Source organism: Protomyctophum bolini (genome assembly GCF_963924005.1).
Source record: "Protomyctophum bolini genome assembly, chromosome: 22".
Lineage (NCBI taxonomy): Eukaryota > Metazoa > Chordata > Actinopteri > Myctophiformes > Myctophidae > Protomyctophum > Protomyctophum bolini.
Window position 1 is genome coordinate 17685667 of NC_137883.1, and position 18383 is coordinate 17704049.

Sequence of the window (18383 nt, forward strand, 5' to 3'; positions counted from 1 at the left end):
ATGGTTCCTTTACAGTAGCAGCAGCCAGTCGCAAATCATATTTTTCGTCATCACTCACAAAGGAATGGATAGCCACAGAAGTTAATCACAATCATTGTACATTTGTAATAGTGGTAGCATGCATGTGCAGCATGTCACTAAAACATGCATCATCATACCCAAATATGTTTTAAGACTTGCCTACATCACTCTGCACATTTTTATGTGCATGCCTCATGCTGAACACAGCTCGGGTTCTCAGTGTGGGGTCCTGGGACTTCCAGGGTCCCTGACATGGTCCTGGGACTCCCAGGGTCCCTGACCTGGTCCTGGGACTCCCAGGGTCCCTGACCTGACCAGGGTTCTCAACGTGGGGTCCTGGGACTCCCAGGGTCCCTGACATGGTCCTGGGACTCCCAGGGTCCCTGACCTGACCAGGGTTCTCAACGTGGGGTCCTGGGACTCCCAGGGTCCCTGACATGGTCCTGGGACTCCCAGGGTCCCTGACCTGACCAGGGTTCTCAATGTGGGGTCCTGGGACTCCCAGGGTCCCTGACATGGTCCTGGGACTCCCAGGGTCCCTGACATGGTCCTGGGACTCCCAGGGTCCCTGACCTGACCAGAGTTACAGGAGCTACAGCTAATAAAGGATTAAGGAAGCATAGTTCATTTTCACCATACAAGTTACAACACAAGTGCACTGTTCTCATACATCAGTAAAGGAATTCTGGACCAAATTACAGACTGTAAATGGACAGAATTAAAATAAAATGTTATTGTATTTGGGTCACAGAGATGCCACGAGCAAAACATTATTTATTGTATTGTATTTATTTATACATTTATTTTTCAATTTCAACCCTAGCCTATAATAAAGCAAATATGTCCTGACAGCACAAAACTCACACCTGACCTGTGTGTGTGTTTATCTTCTGCAACCATTGTTTGCTAATCCAACTTGAAACCTGACTAATAATCTTTTGAGTCCAAATGGCGCAGCTCTCATTGTGTGGCTGAACAGAGCACAGGGAGGTCCACATCTGCTTCGTGTCTGCACTCACCTCGAGTTCTGCATCCTGCATGTGACGGTTGTGACCTGAATTCATATCCTTTTTAGCCTACTCAGACATGTAGTGGTGCAACAATAATAATAAAAAACAATCTATCATTTAATTAATAATCAATCCCTATTGGACATATGTGAAACTTTTCAAAAGATCAGCCGTGTTGCATCGTGACGAGTTTTTGTAGATCAGTTATTGTGTAACAAAGCATAAAATAACGTGGTTAATCATCAATCAATATATTTTCGAAATACACCTCTCAAATGTCCAATTAATCAATAAGTATCTCGATAGAATAATCGGCATGGAAATCATCAATATTTGCAGCCCCAAAGACATGCAATAGTAGGCTAGCTCTACACCAGACCCAAACCTCAAATTTCCTCAGATACAGTAACTTCACCATACTGAACACATCATTGGACACAAAAAAACACTGAATTAAACACGCTTACGCCATATTTTCACATTTCTTTGAACATTTAAAAAAATAGCTGATTTACAATATCATAACAACACATAGCAATGCAATGTGAGCTTGTAAAGCTACTACTATAAAGGTTTTGAACAATTTCACCTATGACATTCCCAAAATATGGACACCAGGGTTAAAGTGTACCAAACTGTGTGATCTTGTCACACTGTTCAGTTCAGTAGCCTAATGTCTTTGATTCTATTCTATATAAGAGTTGCTGTCACAAGGAATATTAGAGGATTTATTGACAGCTCCCCTGAGTGTCATGCCTCAGTTTGAAAGCTACACAGATGGCAGAGGTTACCATGCCAACCATGCAGTGTTGAAAACTGAATATAGGTATAAAGGGAAACGTTCTCTTGACTCTTGGTTATGTTCTCACAGATTGTGGTCACACAGCGATACCTCAAAGCATAGCAAAGCACGCTAATTAATTAATACAGATCAAATGGGATTCACTTTGATCTTGTACCAGAGGGACATATTCTCTGTCTGTATACGAAGCACACTTTGCCTGGCTATACCACACACCACTAATCAATCCACATGTGGTGAAGCACATGGCTGTGACTGTGGAACTTCAATAAAAAAAGTTTTAATGGTTTAGTTTAGAAGAACTTCATGAGGACATCAAGACCTAAGTGCCAGAAGGCGAAGAAAGAACAGTAAATTAACTGAACACTTTTCCCTATGGGCTGAGGTTGTTACCCACTCCATCTGGAATGTGCATTATGATCATTAGTTGATCAGTAACAACAAGACTGTTTTGGTTAAGAACTGAAAACACTCCAAACATAATTATTTACGCCTGCAGTTGCAGCTTCTCGCTTCTGTCTGATGTTTTTGGACTTTGCCAAGCCAAATGTCTTTGATATAATAATTGATACACTGTACACACACACACACACACACACACACACACACACACAAGTTGGTTATTGCCATAAAAGGCTGCACATCCTGCCACACTGGATTGTTATAAAGAAGAATAAAACATACACACATACGTAGGCTATATTATAGCCTATATTATTATTATATATTAAATATATATCCGCCTTCTGTCATCTAGGCCTATCTTTCCATTATCAAAAAAGATTACATATTTTGGACATATTTAGAATAATCCGATTAAAATTGTAATCATTTGACAGCCCTAATAGCCTATATATGATACCAATTATAACCAGTATAACAGGATAAACAAGTGAAACTGGGAGTGATAAAAAAAACAATAAAATTGGAACTCGAACACAAGCTGTGGGATTCTCTCTCCTGATTCGATGCAATTTAATTTGAAACCCATCTGTTAGGCTACCACCATAGAGTTATATGTCTATTTCTGTAGTGTACACTATACAGTATTATTTTATGTTTATTAAAGAGAGACCCAACTGTTAGCCTACTGAACAAACATGGTAATTACCATCAGAATAACTATAGATTACAGCTTTAATAATTACAGCTATAAGGTTTTGTTATAGCCAAAAATATCATATCACACCTTTAATCTGCATACGGTATTCACAGACAATAACAAAAACGCTAATGACAATTTGGTTCAATATGAATGAATAATTCTTGTTGAGGTAACTTACATCAATGGCACACTGGGTTACATGCTTCCTCGCTGTTGCAGCACTGCCACCCTCTGGCTAAACCATGCACATGCATTAATTGCACACATGAACTCCAAACAGCAGTAAGTGTAAATACCGTACGGTAGGCTATTTTTGTCAGTGTATACAAATACTGTTGTTGATGACATCACATTTTCAAATGGGCTGACTGCCTTGTTTTTAATCGTATCCATGTTATGATTGCACCCGCATGACTCCTGTCCAATCTGCCCATAGCTCGTGTCACAGAACCCGGGCAACCCGGGTCAGCAACCTAGCTGGTTTCTATTTATTACTCAGTCAGTGCCCATATCTGGCATAAAGAAAAGCTGTATCCGGTGTTCTCAACGCACACATACATGTAAGCCGATGCAAGCACACACAGACAGTTTTCGTATCCCCAGTATGCCATATGGATAACCAATTACAGACCAGGTTTCTAGTCGAGTCCAGTGTTGGTGTGACGCACCACACTATGACCACGCCTTTTACTGTAAAAGTTGTGCTTAGAACCCTCTATGGTCAGAACGTACTGGATCTTCTAAGGAGAAATCAGGGTGAAATCAAGTGCTTCTGCACTTAAAGGGCTTCATATTTTCGTATGTGAGTACTTTTTCATATTGCTATACGTACGAATGACGATGAAAGACGATGAAGATATAAACGCTTATTCTGAATCTGAAGGTAAATAGTTGACTGGCCTATTTCACATTGCCCAGACGGGCCAGACATAACCATTGTCATAGGTATGCCATCTATTTGATTTTGGAATAACAATTATAATATGAAACATTCTGAAAATGGACGTCAAGTCAATCACGATCAATATCCTCAAATATAGCCTACTAGAGTATAATACGTGTCTTTACCACTTGAATTAGCAAGTATCAAAGGCAACCACAGACAGTTATAGCAAAGGCATTGTTGGAGCATGTAGTCTACAGTTATTCACAGGCATAATCTGTATAATCAGAAGCACAGTTTAGACAGCAGTGTGAACTGTGTGATTCTCAACTATTTTAACCCCTCCGGCCTCCCCCAGTTTGATATAGGCCTATATGTATTTCTGTCCATGAGCCCATTTGATACTGTATGATTACTGTAAAAGTGAGTGAAATAAATGTGTACAGACCCGTAGGGTCCATTTGGTTTAGCTGGGAAGTTCCAAGAGGTTGAACCTTCGGGGAGGTTCAACCTCTTGGAACCCCACCAAGGATAACCCCTGACCCTGGGGGTCCTTGGACCGCACATTGAGAACCAATGATTTATGTACCTAATACTATTGAGATTGTGAAATAGTCATAACAGTGGTTCTGGTTATGCACTGGTAACACTTACCAGGATGTAATGTAGCCAGGCTACTTAATATCTTACTCAGTCTACTTTATCGTTACCATGTTTTATCAGTACTTACTAGTTACTATTAAGGGGAGATATGGAAAATTCCAGGCTAATGTTGGTGTTGCAATCCATTCTCTTATAAATCCTAGATTTAATTAGTTGAGGTTGGAGTTGGCTAGACTAGACTGGTTCTTTTAGATATACCGGTAGCCTAATCATTTTACTCAGATTGTCTACTCAAATATCAGTTGTTTCAGAGAAATTATTCCAATTTCAAATTGATTATTTTTTTGTAATTTAGTAATGTAGGACATTGAATAAAATACATGGCAGTGCTGTCCATACCCACGATGCTAGGAATCGGATAGAAGATAGGCTTCAACAGGTAGACAATTAAGCTTAGACAATCACAACATTCTTATCTTGATGAACCATACCAGGAATGCTTGTATTTTATTAATACTGTAACATTAATAAAATCAGAACATTAAGAAATTACTTATCAACAGGTACCACCACGGAGACGCCCATAGGCCTTGTTAGCAACATGGACACCATCATTGGCAGACTACGATCCATGACTGCAGACCAGTTACGAGAGTCAATGCTTGGAGCAGGACTGAAATGCGGCCCAATAACTTTAACCACACGGACCACCTATGAGAGGAAGTTGGCTCAAGCCCTGATGCAGAATGATAATAGCCTTGCTAATGAACATTCAAAAGGAGTTTCATGCGACAGTGGTGAAGAGGAGCCTTATGACCAGAGCCTGAAATTAAATGGGTCAGTGGAGGAGGCTGATGGCGATAGCAGTAGAGCTTTGTGTAAAGAGGGAGAGGAAAAGCCAACAGAATCAACAGTGGTCTATTATGGTGTATGCCCTCAAAGGGAGAAGGAGTCTTTAGCAAAAGATGGTAAGAGCAATCCTGTAATGTTGTTACGCTTATTATCCCATGTAGATATTACGTGTGTTCATGGCCATTGTAGAAGCCATTTAACTGTTTTGTGTATGTTCTGATTATTATTATAATCATTGTAGTTATTATTTAGCATTATTAGTTTTGGCACTAAGGTCACGTCTCTCTAGGCCAGGGCTTAATTATGGACAAAAGTGGTGTAACCACTCCAACGAACAGCAATGTTCGTGTTAACCCATGTATGTGACTAATTGACTATGTATGTGACTATGTTACTATGAGTACCAGTAGGGGCAAAAGTGGCGCTGTTGTGCCAGAAACAGAGAGAGATGGGGGGGGGGGGGGTATGAATGCACTTAATCAAAGGATAAGTAGAATATGCAAACCAAAAATAATACAACCTCTAGTCTGCACATTGTGTTTCTTTCGTCTGCGTACAGCCATTAGTCTGGGTGCATCAGTGGGGTTGAATCGCTTGGAACCGACAAACGCCAATACAGCCATGATTTTTTTCCTTTTTTCTTTCGTTTTTTTCAGAGAAGGTCCATGTGTATGTGGGCAGGAAGACAGCGCTTAAAGTCATGGGAGCAATGCCAGGGGCAAGGTTCAAAGCCTTTTCAACACGAGAAGAAGCAGAGGCCTTTTCCAAAGGGATGAATACACTGGAATCAGGTATGGTGCACTGTTACACATTCTTTCTCAAGTTTTTTTAATGTTCTCTGCCCTGGCCCCCACACATGTAAAGTGTCTTTGAGGACTATATAAATCCCAGATACTAGTATTTATTATTGACCTTTACATACATTCAAATTGTTATGTTATCTATTAATTTCCTTAGGAACATCATGCAAAAGTTTGGAGAAGGCCAATGAATTCCCAAACCCTCGAATTCAGGACCTTACAAGCAAGCTAAGAATAGCTGTTAAGGAGGGTGACGAGAAAGCCTTTGTGAAACTTGTCTGGGATAACCCACGCTACCTTATAGGATCTGGAGACAACCCTACAATTGTACATGTAAGTTGTTAACAAAAGTGTTCCATAATCTAGTCTCTCTGACTTGAGAAACACCTCACCTCACCAAAGGTTGTGTGGTGATGTGTTGATCACTAGGAAAATATAGGTATGTTCTCCTAAATTCAGAAATAAATTAATGCATCATTGTGCTCACCATTGTTACTGAGGTCCTGTAATCTTTGTCCATTATATCATGGAAATTGTATGCTTCCAATATTTTTGTCTTGTACAGACAGGTTGTCACTATAATTCCCTACACGTAGCAGCCAAAGAGAATCAACCTGGGATTGTCCGTGAGCTCTTGGACACACTGGAGAACCCAGCATTTATGAGACGCATGTATCCTGATGACAAGGAGACTGTCCTTCAAAAGCGCATTTGCTATATTGTAGACCTGTATCTCAATATACCAGATAGAACAGTGAGTATTGTGGGAACTCCCGTTATTTTAAAGCATATTTAGATGGTATAGCACAGACTGGCAGGTAACAAAGTGCTGTAGAGTGTGGAGAGTTGGATTATTTGTGACAAAAGTCCTGATCTAGTGTGTTGAAACGGAAACACTAGAACCGCATTTTTGAGAAATAAAATAATAATCATCAATGGTTACTGCTATGTATTTTGCAGAACAACGACACACCTCTTCACATTGCCTGCAAATTTGGAAGCGAAGAAGTGGTCAACATACTATGTTCCCATCCCACCACAGACAAACAGCGAAGGAATAAGTACAATCAAATGCCCTGTGATGTAAGTATGTATCACAAATAACCTACAACTATTTTGTCAATGTGACTATAAATTTACAGCAATATAAGCTTTATATATAACAGTTAAAAGAGATATACATTAAGACAAAAATACACAGCTTACTTACTACACACTACACAGAGCCTTGAATAGTTCTGTTATTGCAATTGCAGGTGATTTGTGATAGGAAAAACAAAACGTCATCGATATTAAGGAAACAAATTAAAGAATACCTTGAAGGTAAGGTAGAGTTGGGAGTCATTCCATTTTGTTTGTAAAAACAAATTACTGAATTAGTAGGGATTTCAACTGTTCTCTATTTAGATCGGTGCTATCTACATCTACTGAGGGCTACAGACAACAGTGTCCAGCCTGTGTTTAGATTTCCATGTTCATCAAGCCAACTAAAGGAGGACTTTCACCCTCTGGATAATGAATCGGAAGGCAGTCCAATCGATCCTATCCTGGCATTGCGAGCATACGTGGGACCTATTTCTCCTTCAAAGGTAGTTTAACCTCAGATTTTTTTTCAATTGTTTATACTGTAGAAGAAAGGACTCCCACACAATGTCTTCTTCACTTGCAATTTGGTACGTAGACCTTTATCAGGTTATATGAAGGTCTGTGTGTGTGCAGGAGTCCTTTCTTCTATGATGGTCGATCCATGGTCTTCTCTCTGACGATCTACAGTATAGGTGTGCAAAATGTTCTGCTCTTTTACTGGGATTATTTATTGTATATACCTGTAACCACTTGAACCTCATCCCTATTCTGGTGGAAACATTCACCAAAAATAGCAGATCTACAAGCTGAGCTTGTATATTTTTGGCAAGGAGCCTGTACTCATACTGACAGTCTAAATCAAGTGGTCTTTTGCCCTTCAGCTCCATGAGAGGTTTCTGACACGTTGCCACTCGTTGTGAACTTGCAAATCTGCTATTTTTTGGCACCCACAGAATAGAGATGCTGAGGTACAAGACAAGTGGTTAAGCTCTTTGACTATTTATCTGTTTTTCAGGCAGAGGCGTTTTATAAATTGTGGAAGAATCCACACCGGAACCCAGCAGAGAACCCAGCAAAGGATTTCCATACTATACTCAAAGCAGACCCTGACAGGGGAATGGAGTGTGTGGGAAGGTGAGTCTTCAGTGCACAGCAACACAGCAAATACTGTATACTTATATACTTGAGTATTTCCCAATTTCAAATACATTTACTACTACTCCACTATATCTCGGATCCAAATATTGTACTCCACTACATTTATTTGGCAAATTTAGTTACTATTTACTTTGTAGATCTAGATTATAATTACAAAACATACATTTCGGCCATTTGAAAAATGAAAATAGCCGGTCTACAAGCTCACAATTGTGAGCTTGTGGATGCCAATACTTCTATATTGCAATATTGATACTTTCACGTAAGTAAAGACTTTGAGTACTTTTTACACCACTGTCTTAGTGTCTTCATGTTAGTAGAACTCATAGTGTATATTTGTGTGCCTTTTTTGTAGGGAGATTGCACACAAGCTGGGCCACCCTTGGGCAGAATACTGGGACTTCCTGGACAGTTTTGTCGATTTATCAGCTGATGAAGGACTGAACAGACTGGAGGACTACCTAGAGAAGAAGGACAACAGTATTTCTCACCAAAACACCGGGGAGGTGAATCTTTTAACTGGAAAGAAACACGTATCGTCTTACACAACAGAAAATGACTCTGTGTCTTCAGTACGCAATCTGCTACAAGAGTTTGAGAAAGCTGATTTACTGGATGGCTCAAACTCACTTGACAACCAAGAGAAGGCAGGTCATGCTGAAGGCCAGCTGGCTACCTGTGTTCCTGGGAGTGAGAGAGAAGGCCTGGATTTGGCAAGTGTCAGTTTCTGGACAGCATGGGGGAAGAGCCAGGAAAAACAGAAGAAAGAGGAGGATCTATCCAGCACCTCTTCAGAGGAGTATCTGACTGCCGATGAGGACAGTGTTGATGAATCCAAAGAGGATGAGAGAGACAGGAAGAACTCTGATTCTTCATATTCATCTTGCCAGTCTATAGAAGACAGTGGCAGCGAGTACACACCTCTCAAACCACAACCTAGCCCAAATCAGACACTGTTCATTGAAGGGTAATTATCTTTGATGTACAATATAGACAGCAGGCACGTGTCATCATCATCATACCCGGGATTTATGCGGGAATGCCTACTGAGTGGCAAAAAACGACTTTCTGGCCTTGACCGCCAATACATCCAAACAGAAAAGTCCTATTTGATTGCATTAAGCAACGTTAAACTCTATTTATTTTGGGCTTATGATTCATATGTACCATAGATATCCTTTTTGGATTGTGATGAAATTAGCTTAGGGTGCTGTGCTGTGTCGATTTGCTCCATCCATTTGTTATAAAGCCTATAATTTTGTTTAAATTGAAAGCCTTTCATGTTTTCGTGAGTTAATGTTACCAGAATGAGATTTTTGTGGATATTCTTTTTTTTTAATAAAATAATCATAATTACATAATTACAATATAAAGCTCTACAGTAAGCTGCCTAATTTAACAGATTTTTGTGACATAAATCTCTTCTGGCAGGGATTTCCCCACGAAGTTGGACAATGAGGTATTGTCTGCGATTAAGGGTGTCAAGATTATTGCAAAGAGATACCCATTCATCATCAAGTGGAAGAAGATTGTTCAAGCTTATCCATCAACACATAGACTTAGGTGTGTTGTTTTTGCTGTGAAATATGTAACAGTTTATTTATTATTGTTGTCTCTACCATTGGTAAATAACAAGTGTATTGTGGATGTTATTCTTTCAGCTGGAAAAGTCCCATACAAAAAAACCTAATGAAGAAAAAGGATTTCACTTCTCAGAGGATCACCTCGCCATGGCATCCAAGATCCCTGAGCTCCCCAAGTGGCATTGTATCCCTCAACTCACCATGCAGGGCTCAGCAGTGAACTAATAGCTTGTTTTGCTTCAATGTCAATGTGTCTTACCGTCTGACTGACTATCATTGTTGAAGCATCTGCCACATCATTCCCACTCCCTGCTATAATGCCAAAACTCAACATGGAAACTACTGTATGCTTCTCATTATCTCAGATAGTGGTGTGCAGACATTTAATATTTTACTGGGAAAGTTTAATTACATTTTGGATATTTGATTTATGTACCGCTACTTCAGTGAAGAAGACGTCAACCAGGGGAATTCAACTGAAATCTAAAGAATGCCAAAACGCAGACTTTAAATCTTTTAATAGAGCTAGAGTGTGCAGTTACTGCAGTAGCATTCTTTTTCATAAGATTGCTTTATGACTGGGATTGTCTCGTGTCTGACAATCTGACAGTGTGTTATAGACACACATACAAAAAGTCATGATGAGCACAGAGGGCACACTGTATAAAACACCCATCCTCCTTCCCGTCTCATAATTTCAGCTCGCATACATGAAAGTTCATGTAAGAAACAAGCATCCAAATGCCTCTTTGACCCTGATCGTTACCATTTGTGGCTATATTTTGAAATGATTTCTTACACTATTGAATACATTTATGCTATTATTTTTTGCACAGTTCAGTTTAAGATATTATTTGAGTTAATACTTGCACTACTGGGTAATCAGTGCAATATTTGTGCACTTCTAATTGCAATGTTCTAAAAGCCATAATATTTGCACGTAGAATAATTTTGACATAATGTACGTTTTTTTTTGTCTCTTAGAATGTGTCATGTTCTGGTGAGTTCTCAACTATGCAGCTTTTATAAATAAAACATGACTGATTTGCACCTCTCATTCATTTATTTGTTCAGTGCATGGAATATAAAAAAATTCACACCCGTGTGAAGTGAGGGGCGCTAGCCTCTAATCAATTATTGACCTTATACCAACCTTGAAACATACCGTAGTTACTTCACCAAGAATGGTGGTCCCTTATGGCCAATGTTTGTGTTAACAACCGTTAACAACATAATCTACACTATAGCCGTTTATAGGAGGGGCCTCAAAAACGGGAAGAGAACGTGCAGCATAACAACCATGAAGGCTTAACTAGACCCTAGCGTCTATTCTGGGGCTAACACTCAGCGAAAATAACAGATCTACAAGCTTACAATGCAACACATTGTGAGCTTGTAGATAGGCTATTTTAGAGCGGAAGAGGAGCAAAAAGGGATCCTAGAATAGAGCCCTAGAGAATTCGGAACCAAATGTTTTCAAGATGAGAGTACATCATGGAATTGTTAGGTTCTGAAAAACAAAAAACTGATGGGACTGAATAAAGCCATGTGCAAATAAGTTATTTGAAAAATGTAGTTCACATGTATTAATTAGGTGATATCCAGCTCCCTTTGATTTTGATTTTTTTTAGTTTTGCAGGCAGATATATCAAATACTTGAAATTGCACAACATTAAACGAAGAAGTGGAAAACAATTCAAAATAACTACAATATAATAATGGGAGCCAAGTCTCAACGCATTCCTCACCAAATCTCCATTCTGATAGGAATAATATGACTAGAAGATGAATATGATATGTTTTAGAACACCACTGTGTATGCACAACATTTCATTCATGTAAAGAAGAAGAAACAAATGGATTCTGGACGAAGTCAGACAATAAAACAGGTTTTTGATTAGTATGGGAAACGTATGAGAATATTTATCACAAACTTAAATGGAAATATTTATTTTGGATCTTGAGTATTAAACCCAGTCCACATCAATGATTTGTAATGCAAGTATGCAACGGGTTGCACCTTGCAACAGAATCCACAAAATGCACTGACCTGCAATGTGGCAATTCAGATAACTGCAAATTCTCTCTGGAATTGCAGCGGTTGCATTGCATCGCAAATCATTGGTGTGGACTGGGCTTTAGAAATAATGAACTTGGAAAATATTAACAGATCGAGAAACTGGATTCTATATAGATGACACAAAGTTAACTCATGACAGGATTTGTGCAAAAATATATTATTCCAAAATGCTTATCCGTACAAAACTGCATTCAAAATAACAGTGCAAACACAATATTACAAAAGAAAAATATGGCTTTTCATGACATTCTAGACATTGGTTCTCAAACCTTTAAAGTCACGACCACCCAAAATAATGATATTTGAACTGGGGACCCCCCAACCTGACAAGCACTTGGAATTGTAGGAGTTGAGACATTACATTTTGTTTGACTCTTATCTGTTCCACAGATGAATATCGTGGAAAATAGCTGATCAAGGTGTTGTGAGCTTGTAGATTATCTATTTTCACAATTTTGGTAATATAATTTGGCCAATGTATTTTAGAGGTATTAAAACAGTCTTTAAATTGTTAAATTGTCACTTTATCGTCATCTGGGTACCCCTGGGAGTCCAAGTTTGAAGACCACTGTCTTAGGGGATAGTCAACAGTGACATAAAGGCTTTGTTCAAACTGCAGGCAAATCCAATTTGTTTCTCAAATACGGTCTTTAGGAGAGTATCTTCACTGTTATTTCATAGTGATCGGATAAATTTTGTGTAGCTATTCAGACATGGCCGACCTATCTAGATTGGTTGCTGTGGGTAATGCTTAATTTACTACATACTCTTTCGTATAAGATGTTGCTCACCGTAAATAGCAGATCTACAAGCTCAACGTGTCGTAGAGCTGCTATTTGTCGCAAGCAACATCATCCTACAATAAAATATCGGGCTTCAGTATCTGAGTGTCCAGACCGAGACACTTCAGGTAGGTAGTACTTTATTCATCCTAGAGGGGGATGTGGCTCCTGTTTTTTGCCGTTTGATTAAAAAAACAAATCTGATCCCAATCTCGATAGCCCAAATCCAATTTTTGGGCTATCAGTCGGACCACAGCCAAAATATTTTCACGTACGGGTTAGTTTATCAGGAGGCATGAACCCAGAGTCACCCATCATCCTGAGACCCACCCTACCACTTGGTCTAATGGTGAGCCAGGTGATACTGCCATTGTTAAGACACAATCGAAGCCAGCCCTCAGGGGGGAACTGCAGAGCCCTGAAATGTAAGAAAAAATATATTGGGAACCTATGGAAAATCCAAAGTTATCATTTAATTCCCGTTCTTGACAGAAAGCACTGACCTGCACACGAAGTAGCGAATTACATTTGCATGGCAGACAATTATTTCATGGCTGTCTTCTGTTTGCTTGACATCTGCACGGTGGATGTACCGTCGGAAAGCTGCTTCTATTCGTGCCCCATCCTCGTGGTACTGCAACGATAAAAGCAATCGTGTTCAGCGTGATAGCACTTTTGTTGGAATTTAGTTTGTGTTTTCTATGCTATGTTCTACCTGATTTATACTTACTTGGTTGCACACTGTTGTCTCGTATCGAAAATAACCGACACCGCAGAGAGACGTGTCGTGACTCGTGAGCTTATATTTTCGGTGCGAGAGCAGCGAGACACAATGCACAACCAAGTAAGGCTTAAGAATGGAGGAAACAGAAGAAGAATTTCTCACCACACAGTCAGGCTTTCGAGATATGGGTGGGACTGGCTCAATGGGTGCACCCTCTCGTAATAGGTCACAGCTCACAGATTCAACATCTGAGGCAGGAGATAAAACGTTTTTCATTTACAGGGCATAAGTGGATAACTGCACTGCAACTGTACTTCATGCCTTCATGGTATGCTCTTTTTTCCCTATACACCAAATATAATCTCCCAAAAATAATCTATCTAAGATCACAACAGCGGTTACAATTGTGGAAATAATGCCTAATTTGAGCAACACAATTACAGCAAGTTAAGTGTGATTACGGTCGCCCCTTTTTGAATGCTGACCTGGTAGGTACATGCCGATGATAGAGGAGGTCTCAGTGGCACGCGTCATAGTGGAGTGAACAAGGATGTTATACTTCAGTCCCAGTGCAGCCAATCGCTGACCAGTGAGTTCTGCCTGCTCCCTGCCTGTAAATAAATGCAATAATGGTTTATTGCATTAATCAAGTCATTAATCAGGTGCTTGCCTTTATTGTCCAGTTCCAGGGTAACATACAGGGAGCCTACAGGACATACCAAGAGGAGTAAGAATTCTTTCTTTGTCCACTGTCCCACTGAGATTGTACTGGGAGTGTCTTATTAAGAGGATGTGACGGGTAGCTTTAGCCTTGCAGTTCTCCAGTTCTTCTTCTGCTGTACTTTCATGGGGTATCTTCTTCTTCCCATTCAGCACTGTGAGTGGATCTCGTCTGTCACACAGGGGACAGGGGTTAAGTGACCATTAAATGAGACTAATAACTTTTGTTTCATTAACGGTACCAGTACCACTGAAACCCTCTACTTCTTTGTACAACTAATAGTGAAAATAGGGCTATCTACAAACTCACACAGGTTGTGTTGCAAATGCGTGGCAATTTAATTTAAGAATTGTAAAATGTGACCCCCCCCCCCCCACACACACACAGTTGTTTCAAGTCTTGATCACAGAGGTACCCAGTAGGCCTAATTATACAGGACATATGAGTCTGACATTATTATGACCGATGACCATCTTGATCCAAGGCATCTATTATCTTTATTAAACAGAAAATATATTTTCTAAATTCTATACAATCAGGTGAGACCCTACAAAGTATAAATATAAGTTTAAATATTGAAATATTAGGGTTTTTGTTTCACTTTCTGTATCCTGGATGAGTGAGCTTGCTCAGTTTGGTATCAAATCATTCAGAAAATATATTTTTAGACAAAGAGCTGGAGAAATGGGGAGTAGCTAGCCTCGTTTAATTGTGACCTCACATCTCCTCCCCCTCCGCGCCCTAGGCTATTCCCCGTTATAAAAAATAAAATAAAAACATTCTAGCAATCGCTAATATCAACGGCTATTTAACATTTTGAAAAAAATAAATTACTTAACACAGCCTATAACTAGAGAGAGCTTTCAAAATACGCGCTGCCGCTGCGCTGGACCAAGTCCATTGCATCTGGCTTACTTATCCCAGTTGTTGTCCCATACAGATCCAGTAGACGGCACGACGTGGTCAAGCGCTGCCGTTTGTGGTGGCCGAGCAGCTTGCAGGACACTAGTAAATGCTGCCCCTTTTGTATCTCCTGACCACAGTCTCTCAAGATAGCCTTTGGAGTCTGCTACTGTCACAAGAAAAGCTGATCCTCCAGCAAGTCCACATATCAGCTTCGATAACACTGTGACTCGCATCCTAACCAGATATAAAAGGCGAACAAAGCAGTAAGTCAAATCACTACCTGGCAAAGAAAACTCGTTGGTTTAACGGCAGGTTAACTTATGGCTACCAAATAATGCTGTATATGTTGTGTAATGTGTATGTATGCTAAGGCACTTAAATGATACAGAAAACCTGACAAAAACTAACACAAGTACGGAAAGACGGAAAGAACAAAATACTTGACAACACTGTTGCACAGCAATGCATTCGTTTCCTGCAAGGAGTATATTGAACAAGGAGTGGTCAAATGCGTCACGGCCTCTAGGCACATTGATTGAAATTGGTATTAACAGTTTGTAGAATCATGAGTACAGTTTAAAAGGAAAGACAAGTACAGCCAGGTCAATACAAAATCTGCTAAGAGGATAAAACCAGAAACAGCACTTGTTTACATAATTCATCATAAATATTTTGATAAACATAAAGACAACAGAATCAGAATGTCCTATATAACCTAGCACCTTGGCTTCCATGGAGCTAAAAAAGAAAAGACTAAGCACTTTACCTTCATAATCAAACAGGTACTGTTCAATAAAGAACTGTTTGGAACCTGGTGTGTGTGAAAATGATGAAGCAAGTCGTTCTACATCATGGAGTCGCATTTGTGGCAGATGGCAGAGGAACTTGGTGAATTCAATGATCTGAAAAGAGCAACAACTAGATAAAGTGCCCATCGGCACAGGTTTCCACCAGGGCAGGTCAGGTTGTGGCCTCCTGGTGGCGCTATAACAGGCCGTTGAGGAATATTTGGGGCAGAGGTTCATCGTTGGCATCCAGGGAGTGTGTGTGCAAAGTTTGGCATGGACCGGCCCAACGGTGCCGGAGATTAGCTGATAACGGACAGACGGAAGGACACACACACACACGGACGGACCGTCACGGACGGAAAGGACACACGGACGGACGGACGGACGGACGGAAGGACACACACACGGAAGGACACACGGACGGAGTGCAAAACATACTCTCCCCCTAGGCCTTCAACCTGGTGGAGACAATAATGATAGACATGGAAATGGTTTAGATTAAGATTTAGAGAACAATCTTTCCAGTGCTACAATGGCAACTAAAGTAAACAAGAAAGTAAAAAAAAGCACTTATCTATAATGTAATTTTGTCCTGCATGCTTTGTGTTTAAATGTCTGCATTTAAACATAGGACTACAATGGAAACAAGTCCTCCTCCAGGCTTTTTTGTGTTAATTTTCTTTTAATTCTGTATAATGGTATTGCTGTACCATTTGCAAAATGCTAATCTAGTATTCAATGGATCAAGATTAGGTGAGTGATTATATTCAAATACCTGTACAGTTGATGCAAAGTCCTACTATATGGATAGGATACGCATAGACTGGCTCACAGTGCTGCAGGGCCAAGCACCTGTCAATCAATCAGGAGATTAAGATTCAGAATCACCGTACTCGCGTACCCCCGTCTACGAAAGTATCGACTCCAGAGGCCAATTTGCTAGTCTGAACTCCCGGGGACGCAAGTCTGAACTTCCCAAGTTCGGGTATTGAGAAACGGCCATATATGTAGGGCCTGAATACCTAACTTATGAATATGATTAAATTGTTGACTTGACACTCACGTGCAAAATGACTCAGAGTCAGTGCATGCTATTAGATCAAGGCTATAAATCTAAAAGCTTAACATTGAATACATAACAGTATTCTTCTATTAATGGCCATATGGCTCTTGGAGTGTAGGCCTGCTTGTTTTCTTTGTCCTCTTTCTATTTTGTCTCTGTCTTGACTTGGCAAAACAAAACACCATTAACCTGTGACCTTGCACAGTCATCATCGAGGGCTATTATTATGTACACCCTGTTGTGTTAACTACACTTTGTTCCTCGTTATGTCTGTCTGTCTGTCCCTGTTTTTGCCTCTGTGATTCTCCCTCTCCTTCCTATCTCTCTGCTGCTGTCATCATCACACGTGGGGCCACTTTGATACATATACTGTATTATGTATCAAAGTTTGTACAGCCTTGCACACTATAAACCACTGCTTCGTGCCATGTTATGAGCTTGTAGATCAGCTATTTTCAATATTTCTTTAAATATTAGTTTTCCAATTTATATATATAAAATAATCTAATTCAAGAAATGTTTTGCTTTATTGTTTGTTTTTCTTGATTTGTTTTAACCCTGCATGGCCCATAAAATGGGTGGGAAACAGTGCTCTAGTCTACACTGATGTGTGCACTTTGTTCTGTGTTTCTCCGTACGTAGGTTCTTCATCAGATGTATGAATAGACTCGTACACCTGTTTTGGATTAGATGGCAGAGAAATCACTAATCGTGGGGAATTATCATTGTGTGTGAACGTGCATGAATCCACTACCACATACATTGGCAACTGGCTGCCCGGGGGCCACATGCGGCCCCCACCTTCACTTAATATCAGAATACTGATATATTATTGATTTCAGCTAATTACTACAATTAAAATGTGGGTGCCAACACAAACATTAAATTCTCTTTATTGTTATTGGCATTTAATGTTTGTTTTGAGCTTGTATCGGCAATTTTGCTACGACAGTAATATGCAATGTGGCCCGCTGGAGTGAGTGTGGAAATATAGTGGCCCTCTCCATCGTCAAAGTTGCCCAACCCTGCACTACCATATATGTACCCGTAATGGTCTGCACAATTAACACGTTAATACCCTACAGTATATACATTTTCTAGTCTTAAATTCATGTTAACAGGTTTACTAGGCTAGGTTATTAAATGGATGAGACAAGTGGGGATAAGCGTATTTTTAACAGACTGAGACATTAGTTATTACATTGATCTGAACAGAAATATCTATACAATGGGAAATAACTCCAGAAAGAAGCTCCGTCTACGGTAGCAAAACACCAATCCCAGGACCACCCCTTCTAATAACTAAATTAATATATGAAGGCTTCTCGATTATTCTAAGAATTGAAAACCTAATCGATAGAATAATCACTAAGAAAAACTAGAAATGCACTCTGTCGAGCTGCCAACTTGCACTTG

At 39.8% G+C, this 18383-nt stretch overlaps 2 protein-coding genes across 4 annotated transcripts; one reads left to right on the top strand and one right to left on the bottom strand.

The window, feature by feature from the left end:
* The first annotated feature begins 3630 nt into the window (after positions 1–3630).
* LOC308310347 (ankyrin repeat and LEM domain-containing protein 2-like) lies at positions 3631–10953 on the top strand. Of its 3 annotated transcripts, XM_080756669.1 has the most exons (13): positions 3631–3740; positions 4780–4863; positions 4988–5392; positions 5933–6067; positions 6234–6409; positions 6642–6830; positions 7037–7159; positions 7333–7399; positions 7484–7665; positions 8178–8296; positions 8676–9287; positions 9752–9883; positions 9982–10953. In XM_080756669.1, the coding sequence occupies exons 3-13, from the start codon at positions 5026–5028 to the stop codon at positions 10121–10123; spliced, it is 2244 nt and encodes a 747-aa protein (XP_080612795.1). In that variant the 5' UTR covers positions 3631–3740; positions 4780–4863; positions 4988–5025; the 3' UTR covers positions 10124–10953. The 3 variants fall into 3 exon arrangements, with proteins under 3 accessions (XP_080612795.1, XP_080612794.1, XP_080612796.1); XM_080756668.1 differs by lacking the exon at positions 4780–4863 and having other exon boundaries at positions 3637–3740; XM_080756670.1 differs by lacking the exon at positions 4780–4863 and having other exon boundaries at positions 3642–3736.
* A 1171-nt stretch (positions 10954–12124) lies between these two features.
* Positions 12125–15514, bottom strand: LOC308310350 (serine/threonine-protein phosphatase PGAM5, mitochondrial-like). Its single transcript, XM_080756676.1, has 6 exons — positions 15126–15514; positions 14209–14381; positions 13975–14100; positions 13652–13737; positions 13269–13399; positions 12125–13183 (listed from the first exon to the last, which is right to left on the bottom strand). The coding sequence occupies exons 1-6, from the start codon at positions 15347–15349 to the stop codon at positions 13033–13035; spliced, it is 891 nt and encodes a 296-aa protein (XP_080612802.1). The 5' UTR covers positions 15350–15514; the 3' UTR covers positions 12125–13032.
* Positions 15515–18383: the final 2869 nt, after the last annotated feature.